A 17,457-nucleotide genomic window follows, 5' to 3' on the forward strand; every position below is an offset into this window, starting at 1 on the left:
CCAGAGGCGGGGTTGCCCAAGCTAAATTGGGGGGAAGAGGTTGGGGAGATGCAATCCTCAGCCTCTCCTTCTTCCCTGGATGTTGTAGCCAGGAACAATTGCTGGAAAAATGTAACGGCTGAGAATTCATCCACCTCCAACGCCAGCCCGCAGCCCCGGCTACAGCAGGGGCAGAAGCCCAGAGCTTCTTCCAGAAGCTGGAAGATCAGCCTACCCCATGCAAACCAAAGGCTGCTTAGCGTAAAAAGGCAAAGTCTTGGTGGGTGGGCATCTGTGTGGAGGCCCAGCAAAGGGGAGAAAACACCAGCCCAACGTCCTGACTCCTTCCCACGGAGCAGGCTGGATGGCTCCTCACATCCAGCTTCCAGCAGGAGCAGAGAAAACACAGCTGAAAGGAGGTGAAGGCTGAGTGTGTGTCTGCAGGAACGAAAATATATATCTCTGTTTTCTTAGGGAACAGACAAAACAAAATCCCAGGCGGAAAACCTAAGAGGGGCATTAATTGTTTGGCTCCTGCCTTCCTGATGACAGTTGGGTGTCAATATATAATATTATGATGACAATTTGACTTTCACCCGGCACTATTCCAGAACTACCATTCTCCAGGATTTCCATTTTAATAAGCAGTGAACAAAGCAAAAAACAAAAAGGGATTGGGGGCCGGGGGGAGGATGGGGGAGAGAGAAAAGGAAAAAGAAAAAAAGAATAAAAAAAGAAAAGCAACTCTTGCCTTATTATGAAATAACAATACTTGGACATACAGCAGCATGAAAATAAAACAAGGACAGAGGTCATCTAAAAAAATGTATGCCAAGATTACAGAAAAATGGGGAAATATCTAGCAGGAAAAAGGCTTAAGCAAAAGTTTGCTAACTGCAGAAGGGTTAACACTGGTAACATACTGTGGCAGACAAGTTTCTTTTAAAAAAAAAAAAAAAAAACTTTTGAGGTTTTTCTTTTCCCCTTTAAATTAACCCTTTCCGGTCCATATGCCACTAAGCAGGTACCAACCTAGAAAACAAAAAAATCATCCCACTCAGCAATAGTGGCCCTTTCAAATTAAGGAGGGGGTAGGTTGGGGAGAGGGAGGAGAAAGAGAAGGGAAGAGAGGGACTGGCAGGGGAAGGGGTATTTCTTGTCATTCAAGTCAGGGCAGCCACGAATGTCCCGAATCTGTTGGAGATGTCAGAGTGCAGGGACCGCCAGGTGGGCACGGAGCCTCGGGCCTTGGTGTCGCCCACGTCGTCCGTGCAGTGGACAGACAGGCACTGCAAGTGGCTGCCGGGCTGGGTTGCTGAGGCCTTGTTTGCAGGGAGGTCATGGGCTGTGAAGAAAGAGAGAAGAGAGAATATTAGCGGTATTTACAGAAAAAGTGGCTGAGGCACGAGATGAGAGGTATTGTCCATGCTCTCTTCTCGTGGGTACCAATGGTCAGACAGGATCTAGAGATACTTGTTTTGCTTCCTGTTGCTGTTGCCTCTGACTCAGCTTCGAGGTCTCAGCCAAAGGAAGGCCCCTTGTTGGGATTCAGTTTTCTCCTTAGGAAACAGGAGAGTGAGTAGGATAAACTCAGAGTTTGCCCCTCTCTGATGGATTAGAATTCCCAAAAGATTAAGTGGAGATGAGGAAAGTCAAGAAGGCTTTCTGGAGGAGGGCATATAAACTGGGCATCAAAGGATATGTAGGAGTTTGCCAGATGCAGTGAGAGTGCAGAGGGTCATCCAGGTCCAGAACACAGTCCGTTCTTGTGTCCTTCCCGGATAGACACTGAGGGACTATCACGGACTGGGAGCTTCCTGAAAGAGTGCTAGGCTGCATACCAACCCCAGGAGGTAAGGGTGATCATTTATACTTTACAGCTAAGAGAAGTGAGACCCAGAAGGGGAAAAAGACATTCCCCCTGCCCCGTCACACAGTAGAGGGGAGCAGGCAGGATGGGGAAGGTACCTGGGGGAACGCAGCTCAGCACAGCCCAGTTCCCCAACCCCACCTAAGATTACTTTCCAAACACCCCTTTCAGCCCCCTCCAGTCCCTAAAGCTCTGCCCCTCCTTGCTGTGCAAGGGCTGAGACTCAATAGAGGTGGCTTTGAGAGGAGGGGTGGGGGAAACTCTGGGTACCTGCTTATATCTTTCATTGCCTCCTCCCCTCAAAGTTTAGCCTCCCCTTTGCAGATAAGCAGCCTGACCCTCAAAAGTCACAGAAACTTTCCTGAGGTCACACAGCTCCAAACTGAGGGCTGCGAGACTCGAGTTCTAGCCCCACAAAGGGACCAGAGTTAAGTCCCCTCCTCTGAAAATGGGAGTAATCCACCAGTCCCACAGACATGACGGTCAGCCAACCAGGCTGTTAACATGTGAACGGTATTTGTGTGAACTAAAAAGTGCTGTCTTCATGGAAACAGAGAGTGAAGTCCTCACAGCAGCAAAGACTGAGAGAATGAACTTCCAGACCAGATCATCCCAAAATCACCATTCCTAGCTGCTGTATGAAGGGACTCTGGATGCCAAAGGTAGGGGAGGCTATTCCTCTTCTTATACCCCCATTTAAAATCCCCCCAATGCCCTTCTCATTCAGTTATACAACACCAGAAAACACATAGACCACAGTGATGCCTGTGTTAGACACATGAGGAGAAAAAAATCTAACAATCATTCACACCTTAGTATAAATTAGACCAGAAGACACCCCTACCCCCCGAACCAGGAGCTCTATGGCAGGGAAGGAATAAAGCTGTCATTTTGAAGGACTGCTAACTTACTGCTGCCAAGGGCCCACTGGCTCTGTTCTGAGAGCTACTATATGTCAGTGAATATTCTCTTTATTCATCTTTTCTATAGTTTGATGCTTGGAGAAAACAGGTGACATGCCCAATGTCACATGGCCAGAAAAAGGCAGAGAGCTAGGTTTGAATATGGGGTGATGATGAATTTCTGCCTCAATAAGAGTGAGAAAAGCTGAAATTGGACATAGGGGCTCAGCTCCAGCTGAAGGAGCACACCCAGATACTGAACTCCACGACCGGCCCGCCCTCAACACTGTACAAGCCCAGCCAGGGCCCTGTGCCAGGCAGGAGTCACTCCACCCTCCCTGCCCTCTGGGATTAAACAGGAGGCCTCCCCCAGGAGCTAAGCCATGGCCTGCAGAGAAAATCCTCCCAGAGGGATAGGCCCAGACAGCTGAGGACAGGCCATGACTAACTGGGTTTGGGGTCCCCACCCTGGAGCCCCAGAGACATGAAACTTTGGGACCTGCACACTGGGAGGAACCTGAACTGGGAAGGAAGTTCCCTTCTTTCGCTCCTTCCCTCATTCATTCAATTATTGGGCCTTCGTTGAGGACCTACTATGTGCCAGGCCTGGTATTAGCCCTGCAGATCTGTCAGGGAACAGAACACACACTGCCCCCTCTCTTCCTGGAAGTGATAGTGAGGCCAGAAAACAGTGTCTCTCTGTGACCAAAGCACGGTCACTTTGGGGTCCTGTCCCCACCTCTTCATAGCCAGAGCTCTGTCACTTCCCCTCTCTGAACCTCAGTTTCCTCATTGGTAATGTAGGGGTGATGCCATCTGTCTTGGGGCCTATAATAGTCTGGTGCACAAAGAGGTCCCCAAAAAGTACTGCTGGGACTGTCGTTAGTATCTGGGAGAGTTGGAAGGTAAGGGATTCTCACAGCCACCTGGAAACCCCTAAGGCCCCCTACTTCCTGAGGCCTGGCCAAGTGGATATGTTTCTGCCCACAAAATTAGAGTCTTTGCCCCATTGCACAGAAGAGGAAACAGAGGATCTGAGCCCAAGGTTTCAAAGCTGGTGAGTAGTGGGGGGAACTAGGATGGTGTTAGTACCACACCCAGGGCTGCCCGGCAGGCAGGTACCCCAGGAGGCTTGTGGTATCAGATGCAGAGTCCCTGAGCACACAGCCAGCGCTGGGTTCTAGCAGTACTAAGGCACAGCGCCCCACTTCTATTCTTCAGCCCATGCTTGCCTTGCTCCCAGCAAACCACACACACACACAAAAGCTTAATATCCCCCAAAGAAATTTTATTCCAAGCACTGCAAGTTCTAGATGGGAGGGCAGGGGGCCGGAATTCAGAAATTCTTTCCATCACTTTGCATACATTTTTATCTCTAGGAGCTGACATAGCATGCTTGTGCCCATTTTACAGGTGAGGAAACAAAGGCTCAGAAGGATGAAGCCTCTTGCCAAAGGATAGACAAGACCCTTGCCCGAGTTTCCAACCCCCAGCTCCCTTACTCTGTAGGCACAAGTACCAGGAAGGTGAAAGGAAGTAATCATTTCCTGAGCAAAATGCTGGGACAGAGGAGGCTGGGGGCTCATCTGGAGAGAGACCTAACCACATAGCCAAATTTCCCCCACATACTTTCATTCCCAAGTTAGAAACAACTCTTAAGCACACCACGCACTAATACTAGAGACAACTGCTCTTCCTATTTATTTTGGGTGGATTTAATGAGGGCATGCCAGGCACACAACAGAACACTTCCGTGTGTTACCCAACTCTAGCTGGGACACCTGGGCTCACTCAGAGAGGGTGAAGGTCCAGCCTGATGTCACAGAGCACAGGCAAAAGGTACAGGATTCTCCCAGCCTCTGCCTAGGACGAGCAAGAAAGCCAGTCACTCTGGTATCCACGGGGAATATTTTTAAGACAGAATATTATTCTTCAGTTCTTGACAACCCAAGCATGACCAAACTCATCCTCCCACTGGATCCATTCCAGCCGGGGGGGACCCAACACGCCCTCAGACTGCAGCTCCCCAGTCGCTGCCGATAAATCAGTCCCACGGAAGCTGCCTCAAGTCACGGCCTGCCCCAGCTGGGTAGAGGCCCTCAGTCCCCACTCCTCCAGCCAGCAGGCACACCAGCCCCCAGGCCAGGACCCAGAGATAAAATCGTGCCCTTGCTGATCTCCAGGGTTGGGGGAAGACCTGGGAGTTACTCAGCGGCCGTCACTGGCAGACACCACAGAACCGGTGAGTGCTGTCATGCTTCCCACTTGGTAGTTGTCAGCCTCCCCCATCAGACTGTGCCCGCATGGGGGAGGGACTGGTTTGGCCTGTTCAGCTCTGCACCTGCACGCAGGCAGGGTGTGCACTGACTGTGAAGTGACCCTCGTTCCTACTGACAGTTGGGAAGACAGAGGCTCCACGGGGCCGGAAGCTGTGTAGGCCACCAGTTGTGAGGCTAGCTCTTTCCTTTCAGCCCAAGATTTCCAGCTGGTCAGCCCAAGGTCGGCCATACCAGGGCAGCTGGCCTCTGTTTGCAGAGCCTTGGTGTTCCTATCTGTAACTTAGGGACATTGATTCCCAGTGGCCCAGCTCTGAGGACATTTATGAAGAAGTCTCCTCATCCTCTACACCCTAAGTCGAAGCCTGGACCTGGAACACCCCTACGGTTCCTCCTCCCAAAGGCCCTTCCCAGCCTTTGTTTCTTATACCCTCATGATCATGGACCCGGCCACCTCTTGCCACCACCCCTCCATCCGCTCCATGAACTCCAAGCCACCTCATTCAGTCAATTTTGCTGGCCAAGTCTACATCCTGCTGGGAGGTACTAGTTCCTCTGTGACCAGGAGACCAGCGTAGGATTTTGTCTTCCCAGTTCCTCAGTCCTCAAGGACAGTCAATTTCATTAAGCAAAAGAGAGGGCCCAAAGGAGGTCCCGGAGAAGCAACTGCATGGATAACTGACGTCATTTCATTTCCCTTACAGGGTTTAAGAAGGATAAGGGGCCACCAACGTGAAGCAGGGGCCTTTTGTGCACCTCACCTCAGCTCTCAGATACTCAGTTCTAGGAAACAGGGAGAATAACAGGACGTGCCATCATGGAGGCACATGAGGATCAAGTGAAACGATCCAGTCCAGCCAACGCTGGTCCTGAGGACTGCCTATCGTTGCTGTTGACCAGCCTGCAGGCAGCAGTGGGGACCCACAAGGCCGGCTATGGGGAGGCCAGAGGGACCCTGGTACTGGCCAGGACTAGGGTGAAAGGAAGAAGGGAAAGAGGTACATGTGTTTACCTGGGAACATTTCGTTTTTTAATTTCACTTCTGGAGGTGCCACCTGCCCATGGAGGGGGCTGAGTTTTTTTTTTTTTTTGCTTTCAAGTCAGCAAAACAGGCCTCTCATAACCCTGCTTTGCTTTGAAAATCCCCGGCCCTGGTTGTGATTTGAGTGAGCCATGTGCTTAGACATCATGAGCCGGGTGGAGGTGGTTGCCACCTCCCACGAAAGCCAACGTGGCGCCCGGGTGGTTCTTTGCCATCCAACCCTCAGGAAGGCAATTTGGGCCCAGCCACCTCCTGTACCCCGCTGCCCACATGGGGATAGAGTATAGGGTCCAGTGAGGGCCCAGATCAAGGCTTCCAAGGGCATTAATCCAGGGTGTGTCTGGGTAAGATGCTAACTGGTCTATAATATGGGAACAAGAAAAGAACCTACCTTACAGGCTGCAGAGAGAATTGAGACACGGGGAAAGTCTCCACATTTGGTAAGTCCTCAAAAATGGGTCGCTGACCAGGTGCAAGGGCTCATGCCTGTAATCCTAGCACTTTGGGAGGCTGAGGCCAGGAGTTCAAGACCAGCCTAAGCAAAAGAGCAAGACCCTGTCTCTACAAAAAAATAAAAAAATTTCCCAGGTGTGGTATCACACACCCATCGTCCCAGCTACTTGGGAGGCTGAGGCAGGAGGATCACTTGAGCCCAGGAGTTTGAGGTTGCTGTGAGCTATGGTGATACCATGGCACTCCAACCCAGAGATAGAACAAAACTCTTTCTCAAATATAAACAAAAAATAGGGGTAGGTGGGGTATCTGCTCTTATGTTTGCTAATTTTTTTTTTTTTTTTTGAGACAGACTCTCACTCAGTTGCCCCAGGTTAGAGTGCTGTGGTGTCAATCTAGCTCAGGTTCTCAACCTGTGGGTTGCGACCCACAGAAACTGTATTAAAGGGCCGTGGCATTAGGAAAGTTGAGAACCACTGATCTAGCTCATAGCAACCTCCAACTCCTGGGCTCAAGTGATCCTCCTGCCTCAGCCTCCTAAGTAGCTGGGACTACAGGTGCCCACCACAATATAACCCATCTTATTTTTCTATTTTTAGTAGAGATGGGAGTCTACTTTGCTCAGACTGGTCTCAAACTCATGAACTGAAGCGATCCTCCCACCTCAGCCTCCCAGAGTGCTAGATTATAGGCATGAGCCATCACACCAGGCCACATTTATTATTTTTTAACAACCCAAGGCTTTGGGGACAGTCAGAGATAGAACTACTATTGCCAGATTCATGCTATGGGGCAGTTTCTTTGTCTCTCTGGGTTCTGGGGACCTGTCCCATTTCCCGACTGCTGAGGCTGGAGGTCAGGGTGCGGTCCCAGGCAGAGCAGGCAAATTAGAATTTCGGGCATATTTTTAACTCAGAGCTTATGTAAGAGGCAGTGTGGGCCCCAGAACACAATAGCGGATGACTCTCGCCCGACTCACCCTCGCTGGATTCCAACAAAGGGAAATGTATTTTGGTTTTTCCTTTATTTGGACCTGGTGGGGGGAGGTGCTGGTTTCTGTGACAGCTGCCACTCAGCTGAGGCTGGAAACTGAGGCTGGACCACCATCTCTCAGAGCCTTAATCTTACAGCCTTCAGTCCCTTAGACCCCCCCCCCACCAACACACACACACACACACACACGCACATCTATAACCCCCTGACCTGAGTAGCTCCTGTTCTTCAAGAAAGGCAAGGCCGTGGTACCCAAGCTAGCCCTGGGCATCTCAGGTCACTCCTGACTCTTTTTCATTTCCCAGAGTCAACCCCAACACCAGGGAGGGAAGAGACTGCCTCCAGTATCTGCCCACTTTTCTACTCTCTCCTCTCACTGCTTCCACTCTGGTCCCCAAACCCATTTTCCTCTGTGATCTGGTCGATCTTCCTGAAACACCAACCAGAGCAGACCTCTCTCCCACGTATAGCTTCCATGGCTCCCCAGTGCTCTCGTGATAAAGTCTGCAGCTTCCCGGGACCGCACCTGCCTCCATCTCAGGCCTCCAGCCACATTTCTGGCACTACCTCCTGCACACCAAGCCCTAGCTATATGCACCCTCAGAGAAGCCAGGATCCTGCCACCTCCACACCTTTGTTCCTGCTGTTTCTTCTGCCTAGAGCACCCTCCCCTCCTCACCCCTGCTGACTCCTACCATCCTACTTGGCTGTCAGCCCTGTGGCGATGTTTCTCCAACGCTCCTACTCTGAGGTACGTGACCCTCCCCTCCCTGCTAGCAGATGGCACCCGTGCCCCCTCCACCATGACAGGAACAATGCCACTAGCTACTGCCTAGCAGACTTCGGGAAAGCACTGACACCTCTCATTCTGGCAGAGACGTGTCCTGAAGTCAGGGCCCCTCCCTAACAGGCTGCCAGAGAACATCGTGGGGTAACTGGGGAGTCAGATGACCAACGTCCCTGGCATTTTTCCCAGCAGGTCAACATTGGGCAATCACCTTCCTTAGCTTTCTTCTCTCTGAACTGGGGTAGGAGAGCACTTAGCTCTTTGCCGAATTATACCAGGTTCTCTCATGCCTGGCATATGGCAGGTTCTCGGGAAATGGCCATCAGCTCTCAAAGCAGATGGAAGTCGCAGGAGTAGAGAGTCGTGCCCAGTGTCAAGCAAGGTCACAAGGCTTTTTAATTCAGCACTAAGGCCTGCTGGGAAAAACCAGCCACCAGGGGTATAGGGAGCTGACTCTGTGGAGTTGGCCCTCGTGACCCAACTGGAATCCATCTGCAGGGCCGCACAACCCCAAGGGTGACTCATCTCAGCCAACTGTCCACATGGGAACACTGGTCTGAGTCTCCTCCTCCAGGGAGATAGATGGGATCTGAGGGATCCCCACCTCTGGGCTTAGGGACTGGAAAAGCAAATCTAGCCAGATGTCAGGCAGGAAGTAGATCTACACAGCCACCAACAAGCAGGACAGGCAAAGCAAAGACCTCACAATCCACTCTCCCCTTGATCCTCCCCCACACTGGGCAGCTTGGCAGGTACTCGCAGTCTGGGCTCATTGGGCCTGGCTTCAAACCCCACCTTGGTCTGAATCTCAATACTCTGCCCCCATCAGCTTTGTGACCTTGGGCAGGTCAGCTTGCGGAGCCTCAGTTTCCCCATTTGTAGAAGGGGATAGAGAAGAGGGCCCAGAGCCGTGAAGGCCAACACGCCTGTGTGGCTTCTGGCTGCTGCCCACTTCCTGGCACATGGTAGACACCTGGTAAGTATTTGTTAAATGTTTTCACAAATGACTTACATTCTCATCCCAGCTCTGTCACCTTGGACAAGTCACTCCTCTCTGTGGGCCTATTTGGTCCTATCTAAAATGATGGTGGGTGGATATACAAATCCTTACCTTTGTGGCAATCAGATTTTACATTTGATGCAGGTAGGAACCCTTCTGAAGTGAGGGACTCTAAGACACCTCAGCACAAGATCAAGGAGCCACCACCCACAACCCCGGGATCGGGGACAGAGGGATGACAGCCAGCAGTCTGAGTGACACTCACCCGGGAATCTCACAGGGGCCACGAAGAGGCCTTGGCAGGTCCAGGGGACCAGCCACACCTCAGCCCAGCCCTCTGTCTGCATCTTCTGCGCCTCCTCCCTTCAACCAAGAAAAGGAAAAAGGAAAGCAGACCACAGCTGTCTGTCTGTCCATGCCAGGTGACACCCCAGTACTGTCCCAGCAGAGGAAACACAGAGCCCCAGGGAGGAGTTGTCACAGGCCCATGGTCACACAACCAGCAGCAGAGCCAGGGTCATGCCTGGGGCTGCCTGATGTCAAAGTGTGTGGTTTTATCAAAGGAGGCTAAGTCCTCTGCCAAAGAGGCAGGCAGGTACTATCGCTACTGTCCCTCTCCTGCCTCAATTTGTCTTTCGTTCTCCTGAAAGTATTCTCTTCCATCAATCTCTGTCTCTTCCTTGTTCTCTCTCTCTCTCTCTCTCACACACACACACACACACTTTTTGGGGAAAAAAAATCTGAGGCTCACAGATGGGATGAGAGCTACCAGGGGTGGTGACATAGCAGCTAAGGACAAAACTGACACCCCCGCCCGCTCAACACTTTCCTCATCGACACCGCCTGAGTTTCAGGTAAACACCAGCCCCATCTGACATAAGGTGCACGTGGCAGGCTCAGGGGTCTGGAGGGACAGGATGGCCTGTGTCCCCCTTCTGCCCCAGGCACCAGGTCAGGCACCAAGAGAGCCCCTGAACTAACCATCAGAAGGTGCCCCATGAGGGCCCCTCCTTTCCATGCCTGGAGATTGTGACGAGGGGACCTTGCGCCAGCCACTGCAAGCCTCTGGAAGCCTTCGGAAATTAATTTGAGTTGACTTGGCTGAGGGCAGCTGTCATTTAGATTGAGAACTGGCCGAGGGCTCCATGAAAAAGAGGCAGCAAGGGCATCATCAGAGCCAGGCCGCCAAGAGCTAGGGGCAAGACTGGGCATCGTGGGGGGAGGCTGAATCCTGGGGGCCTCCCCCAGCCCTGGAGGAGGGCACGGGGTGGCGCATGAGACCCACAGGCCACAGGATGGACGGGCAGGCACCTCACACCAGGCCTGAGCATCTCTGGTTGTGCTCCTTGTCCGGGCGCCTCCGGCCACACAGCCAGTGACCTGTGACAGATGCAGCCCTGCACAGCCCCAGGCCACACGCGGCCTGCATGCTGCGGAGATGTGACAGGCGTGGAGGCTGAGAGCCAATCGCTCAGCCTGTACCTTCCTTCCGACAGTGGGGTAGCCAGGGTGCTTCTGTGGGGAGAACACTGCCTATAGGCTCTGGGGAAATTGACTCCTCCGAGCCTCAGTTTCCTCATCCATTAAATGGGATGGAGACAGCCTCAGTCTCACAGAAGGAAGGGGCCAGTGACAGCTATGTGAGCACCGTGCTCAGCATAGTGCCAGGCACCAAACACACCCCAAAATGTAGCAGCTGCTCTCAGCATTCCTGGTCCATTATTGTGTTTGAGATTCTCCCAGCCCCGTGTCCAGCACGGTGCTTCCCACTCTGCTTTCTTGCTTCTCACCCAAGATTCACCCACATGGTGTTAGACCCAACGCTGGGTGGCCCTGGGCAGGACGCTAGACTTCTCTAAGCCCCAACCTCCTGAGGAATAAACTGAAGCAACTTAATACCAGGCTAGCACCTCCCTGAGCTCCCAGCATTCCGCCTGGCAGGTGGTAAGCCCTTCAACAAATAATTATTTTTATTAAAAAAAGCAAACATACATTTGCATTTCTTTAGAATTAGAACCTCGCTGCTTTCAGCCAGTGGGAGGAAACAAAGGAGTCTGAAGTTTAAGGAGTTAAGTTTTCAAAGCACTGGTGCTTTTAGGTGAAGGTTTCCTGGGGGTCGTCTTCCTTATCCCCCAATCCATGCATCTGCTGGAAGCTTTCAGATGTTCCCCATGTCAGCTCAGCACCGCTGGCCAGGGCCCTGCTAACCCATGTAAGTTCCCACAGCACTGCTGCACCTCTGAGGCTGGACACGGCATGGTGGTTGACCGTGGGACAGCTGCGCACTTTGGAGACAGAGGCCCAGGTGTGACATCCAACCCTGTCACTGCCAGGTGGTGTGACCCTGCATCTGCCACTGCGACTCCCTGAATCTCCATTGCCTCATCAGAAAAAAATGGGTTTGGTTGTTCCCGCCTTGCAAAGAAGGACAAACTGGTACCCAGCTGACCCTCAATGTCCTGCTACTATAGTTATTTTCCCAAACCTGGGTCTTGGGCATAGGCTCTCTAATGGGCTCATCACAGCCAAACGTGTGCCCCCTGCTAGGTGCTGGGTGCTGGGCTCAGAGAAGTCACCCCAACATAGGTCTTGACCTCCACTGCGCCCAACCTGGTAGAGAGATGTTTTGGTAAATACACACCTGCAAGATAGAGCACAATCCATGCTGGGGTGAAAGGAAGCCCTGTGCTGTGCAATCCAGGGAGATCCCGGAGGGCTTCCCGGAGGAAAAGGCATGCAAGGATGAACAGGAAGCTTTGCAGGGAGAGAAAAGAGAGGGGCACTCCAAACCTGGGTGTGGCTGCTTCAGAAGAACCACAGGAGGCCAACCCAGGGGCCCAGATTCGGGGTGTGGGAATGAGGGTCGAGGAGGTTTCAAAACTAAAGTCAGGGAGACCCCAGGAAGGAGTCTGGCCTTGTCCCTGCAGGGCATCAGGAGCCTGACACAAGACAACTGACTTAGACATATGCTCACTCATTGGGAATCAGGTCCCCTGTGTTCCCCAACTCCAAGGAAGTGAAGGATCAGAGTCCCAGCACCCTGAGAGAGCTCGATCTAATTGGACTGGCTAGGCACCCTGCGCAGCATCTGAGTTCTATGGAGGTAACTTGGGTCTCTAAGAACCCCAGCTCAGTTCCTAATCCCTGCCCTGCCACATCTCAGCTGGTGACTCCTACGAGGGGCTCCACTCCCTTGGCTCCATCTTCCCCCAACCTCCCACACAATGGATGTGATCACCTTGCCCTGTGCATTACATCATGGAGTCTTCTCTGAGGATACAGGTAGGGAAACTGAGGCCCGAGAGAATTGGAGACACATCACAGGTCATCTAACAGTGAGCAGAGAGTTGGGGGCAAATGACTTCATTGCTCTCTGTCTCAGTTTCCCCATCTGTAATATGAGCTCATACAGCTACTACTAGGCAGGGCTGCTGGGAGAATGACATATAATATTAACAATGACAGATAATTATAGTTAATATCTATCACATGTTCATTCTTTTTAAACTCACCAATTCCTCATCATAACCCCGGAGGGCAGTACCTATGCTCTTAGCCCCATTTTGCAGACAAAGAGCTTGCTAGGATCAGGAGATGACAGCCCACAACCTAAAGTTGGCCCACTGCCTGATTTTCTAAATAAAGGTTTATTAGATCACAGCTACACTCATTTAGTTACATTTTGTTTAGAGCCATCTTCACACAGTTGCAAGAGAGATTGTATATATTGTTCTGGGTTCTCTAGAAAAATTGTGAACTATCTGGGTACCTTGATCCAGTCAAGGTAACACATAAAATTAACTATCATATTGTATAACCTACAATCTAAAATATTTACTATCCAGCCCTTTACAAAAAAAGTATGCTGACCCCTGAACCTGAGGTTCAGAGAGGTGATATCACTTGCCCAAGTTCACATAAGTAGGAAGTGGCAGCCAGGTATCCAGTAGGTGCTCAATATATGTTCCTGATCTGTGAAGACTCACACACTGACCTTCAGGGAATCAGAAATATCCTCATCATTCACTGTGGCTCTAGTCTTTTTTCTCCAGCTACAGTGGAAATCTTCCCATCTTCCTACTTGAAAATTAATAAAACAGGATAGGCACAGTAGCTCACACCTGTAATTCTAGCACTCTGGGAGGCTGAGGAAAGAAGATCACTTGAGCCCAGGAGTTCAAGACTAACCTAAGCAAAAGCAAGTCCTCATCTTTACAAAAAATAGAAAAATTAGCTAAGCATGCTGGTAGATACCTGTAGTCCCAGTTACTTGGAAGGCTGGTGCAAGGGGATGACTTAAATCCAGGAGTCTGAGGTTGAGTGAGCTATGATCATACCAGTGCACTCTAGCCCAGGTAACACTGTTTTGTTTTATTTTGTTTTGAGACCCTAACTCAAAAATAAAATCTACAAAGCATTAAAGCATTGTTGGGAGCAAGGGAGTATTGAAAAAACAAAATAAACAAACAAAAAATCATTCCAGAACATCTCAACACAAAAGAAAAAAAGGTGGGTTCTCTGAGGCCGAGTGAGTGAGCCGCCATCAGGCAGGAGAGGGACTCAAGGGGAGGTCTAACATTACTCCTCCAAGCCTCTGAGGACCCCTGTATGGGGCTCCATGGACTGGTCAGGAGCTCAGCCTCAATGCTAGGAAGGACAGAGTGATAGGTAGTCGATGGTGACAGGCTGGGCAAGCAGGGCCTAGGTGGGCAGTGGTGGGCAGAGCATTGGCCTGGGCCCTCTACTCAGCTAGAAAATGGCAGAGCCTGGATTCAAACCATGGTCTGTGTGAGCCCAGAGCCTGTGTCTTCTTCCCCATACCCTGGTGTCTGCCTGGCCTGTGGGAGAGAGACAGGTGGAGCAGCAGAAGCTGGTCTGTGCTTAGAAGGAGCTGGTTGATTACTTCCATCAAAACAACAGAGAACAAAGCCCCCAGGGTGCCTATGCCTGGCACACCCATCCCCAGCTGCCTCCTCTCAAGGGCTCTGACAGATCCAGCCTTCAGCTTTCTGGGGAGATGTGCGTCCGCCACAAACAACCCTCAACTTCCTTTCCCTCCAACCTGGGCTCTCCTCTGCTGGCTCTGCCGGAAGCTGGCTGTGTGACCTCAGGCACATCACTCACCCTCCCTGGGCTGCCATCCCCTTTGTAGGCGCAAGAGTACCAAATGCCAGGACTGTAACTCTGACCTGAAGAAGCCACCCAGGTGGACATTCCCCACCTCAAACCATCCTGCGGGCGGCTGGTTAATGCTGCCCTGGGATGGGGAGAGAGGCCTGAGTGATGCTGCCTGGCTGGCTCCTCTGCGTGCTCCTACTGCAGGTGGCTGACCTGGGAAGGTGGGGTGTAGGCTCTGAGGAGAAGGTGGGGGCCACCACATTCCTCTCAGGCAGGGAGTGTGGGGAGAGGCAGGTGCAGGGCGGAGGCTAAGTGACTAAGTCGACCCTGAGCCTCACCTTCCGTCAAATTTTCCCGGGACAGGACAGATTCTGCAGTGCCCACACCCCACCTCTCAGAAGGATTTTCTAGATTTGGTCTACAGCTCTGGTATGAAGAAGCAGGATTAAGACCAGGGCCTGTCCTCCCAGGGCAGAGGTCATAGACCCCTCTGAGGAAGGCAGAATCAGAACCAAGGAAGTCTAGGTGGGTAGGTGCTATATATGGGGGAAATCAAGGCCAAGAAGGGTAGGGTCAAGGACAAAACCATGACAAGATCAGAAGATTCTGGCCTAACAGCCAAAGCTAGGTCCCTCCCTCATTCAGAAGGCTTGCCCATGGAGTTTGTAGTACGCTGTCACAAAGAGGCGACAACACTATTCCTCCCAGCTCTCCCTTCTTCTGAACCACGGCTGTTCCGTCTCCCCTCGTCTGCCCAACTCTCCCACATCTTCCTTCCTCAGGGAGGTCCCTTCAAGCCCCTGAGTGAGCTCGAGTGCCCCATCATTCTGTACCATCTCATGTCAACCGAAATTATGGTAAACGTCTCGTAATTGTCCTGCTGTCCGCCACAGCCCTGAGAATGTGAGTTCCATGAAATCAGGGACCTTATCTGTCTACTACTGTGACCCTGGCACGTGGCACATAGAAGGCCCTCCATGTGCTGACTATCAGTTCCCTAAAAACTCCTAAAGGGAGGAAGACTCAAGCAACATCACCTGGGCCTCCAGACAGACCTGAATAGAAACACTGGGGTCTCCCGGGTGTTAATAACATAAGGCTTCACCAAGAGTCTTGCCTAGCGTTCCTTCCCAAAATCTGCTGAGGGGAGCCACACTCACAAATGACCCAGAGATGAAGGAATTCTGTCCACTCACTTCCCAGAGCCCCAACTCAGCCAACAGACATCCTTCAAAGTGCAGAGGTTCAAATCTCCCAGTTTAAGTCCCACCCATGTGTGAAGAAATCACAAGGTGGAGGTGACTTTAATGGAGAAAAAAGTATCAGAGTCCCTTGGAACGAGCGAAACAAAATGCCAGCAATTTCCTCCAGCCTAGGATGACCCAAGAAGACCCCTCTCCCAGCCAACATCCCCACCCAGACCTGAGACTGGGCACACTGCAATCTCTGAAATGAGTTTGAAGTCGACTCCGCGCCTGGGAATCAGGTAAATTACCATCCACAGTTCTGACGCCATGTCCAGGAAGGAGGGGTGGGCTGGGTGGGAGTGCTGGTTGAGGGGAAGAGGTGGGAGAGAAAGAGAGAGAAGGTATCAGAGCATTGGAGGGTAATTTAACTGACCTCCCCCCGCCCTCGAAAGGGAATCACATCCCAGACACCATTCTAAACGTTCCACGCACATTACTTCACCAGGTCCTCCCTTTCAGAGGGAGGGGCTGTGCTTTATTTTTCCAAAGGATGCAGAAACCGGTTTAGAGAGCTGAGATGACTTGCCCAGCTCCACACGCTGAGGTGGGATGAAGCCAAGTCAGTTTCCAAAGCCTCTTCTACGTTTGCCCTATGCCAGAAACAGAGAGAAAGGGAAGAAAGGAAAGAGAAGGAGGGAAGGAAAAAAAAAAGTGTTTCCCACTCTTCTAAATGCCCATCACTTTGCCTTGCCTCTGGGCCCACCCACTCTGCATCTGCAAACACCTGCCTATTTGCTGGAGTGCCACGGGGGATGAGAGCGGGGCATACTTGTCCCCCAGGAGATGGGGAGTGAGGTAGGTGTCTGATCCAGCCCAGGTCTTGTCCACTCAGAAGGGCTGAGCCCTGGGGAACCAGGGACGCATACCATGCAGGAGAGAAAAGCCTTTGGGCTCCTGTGCAGACCGGGTGGGGTACAGAGACAGCTGCCTGGCATTTGTTGCCAAGCAACAGGCTTTCCCCCACAGCCCACCCCAAGTTCATAGCAAGCTTAGGGTATAACAACTTAAATGATCTTGGGGCCCCTACAAGCTCAGAAGCTCTAAGAGTCTAGAACCAGTCTGTCTAGTATGGCTATCACTAACCACGTGTGGCTTTTCAAATTGTAAATAAAATTTAAAAATCAATTCCTCCACAACTAGCAACACTTCAATAGCTACGTGTGGCTAGAAGATATTGTACCAGACAGAGCAGGCGTAGGACATTTTCATCTTTACAGAAAGTTCTACAGGGCAGAGCTAATCTAGAATAATAATCGACAAAATCTCTTCCAATCTGCATCAGCAGCTGCCATGACAACCCATCTTCTTACAAAAAGCAAGCCCTACTGTCTTTTAATAAGAAGCTTCCATAGATTATGGTAAATTTTAGGCTAAATAATGGTAAATTTGGAGCTAAAAAGGAGTTGGTTACCTTTTCTAAGATTATTAACCAAATGAGACTCCCACCAAAACATATTTCTTCCTGAGCCCATGGCAGACATTACTAATCGACCACAGCACTCTTGCCTGTGGAACCCAGACACAGCCTCAGAGTCTTTCTCAACACAGTGCTCCAGGAGCCAGAACTAATCAACCCAGATAAGCCCTTGACATTGAGTCTGTAATCTGACCTAGTCCAATCACAGAGTGGGAGAAACAGCCCCAGAGAAATAAAATTTCTTGCCCAAGTTTGAATGATGAGTCAAGGCCAAGCCAGAGGCCTGCCTCCTGGTCTTCCCATCATACCCCCTGCCCACCCACTAACGCATTAACACTCTGGGTGGTGGCTCGGCGCCTATAGCTCAACCGGC

The 17,457-nt window shown here is 51.4% G+C and overlaps 1 protein-coding gene across 1 annotated transcript in view; it reads right to left on the bottom strand.

The window, feature by feature from the left end:
• Positions 1 to 1,142: 1,142 nt before the first annotated feature.
• The window catches only part of MN1 (MN1 proto-oncogene, transcriptional regulator), a 45,076-nt gene continuing 28,761 nt past the window's right edge, over positions 1,143 to 17,457 (bottom strand). The window contains exon 2 of the mRNA XM_003789845.3: positions 1,143 to 1,324. Coding sequence (XP_003789893.1) covers positions 1,143 to 1,324 — 182 coding nt within the window. The remainder of the gene's footprint in view (positions 1,325 to 17,457) is intronic.

The sequence above is a fragment of the Otolemur garnettii genome, unplaced genomic scaffold (assembly GCF_000181295.1).
Source record: "Otolemur garnettii isolate 467f Iridium unplaced genomic scaffold, OtoGar3 scaffold00038, whole genome shotgun sequence".
In the NCBI taxonomy this organism is placed as follows: domain Eukaryota; kingdom Metazoa; phylum Chordata; class Mammalia; order Primates; family Galagidae; genus Otolemur; species Otolemur garnettii.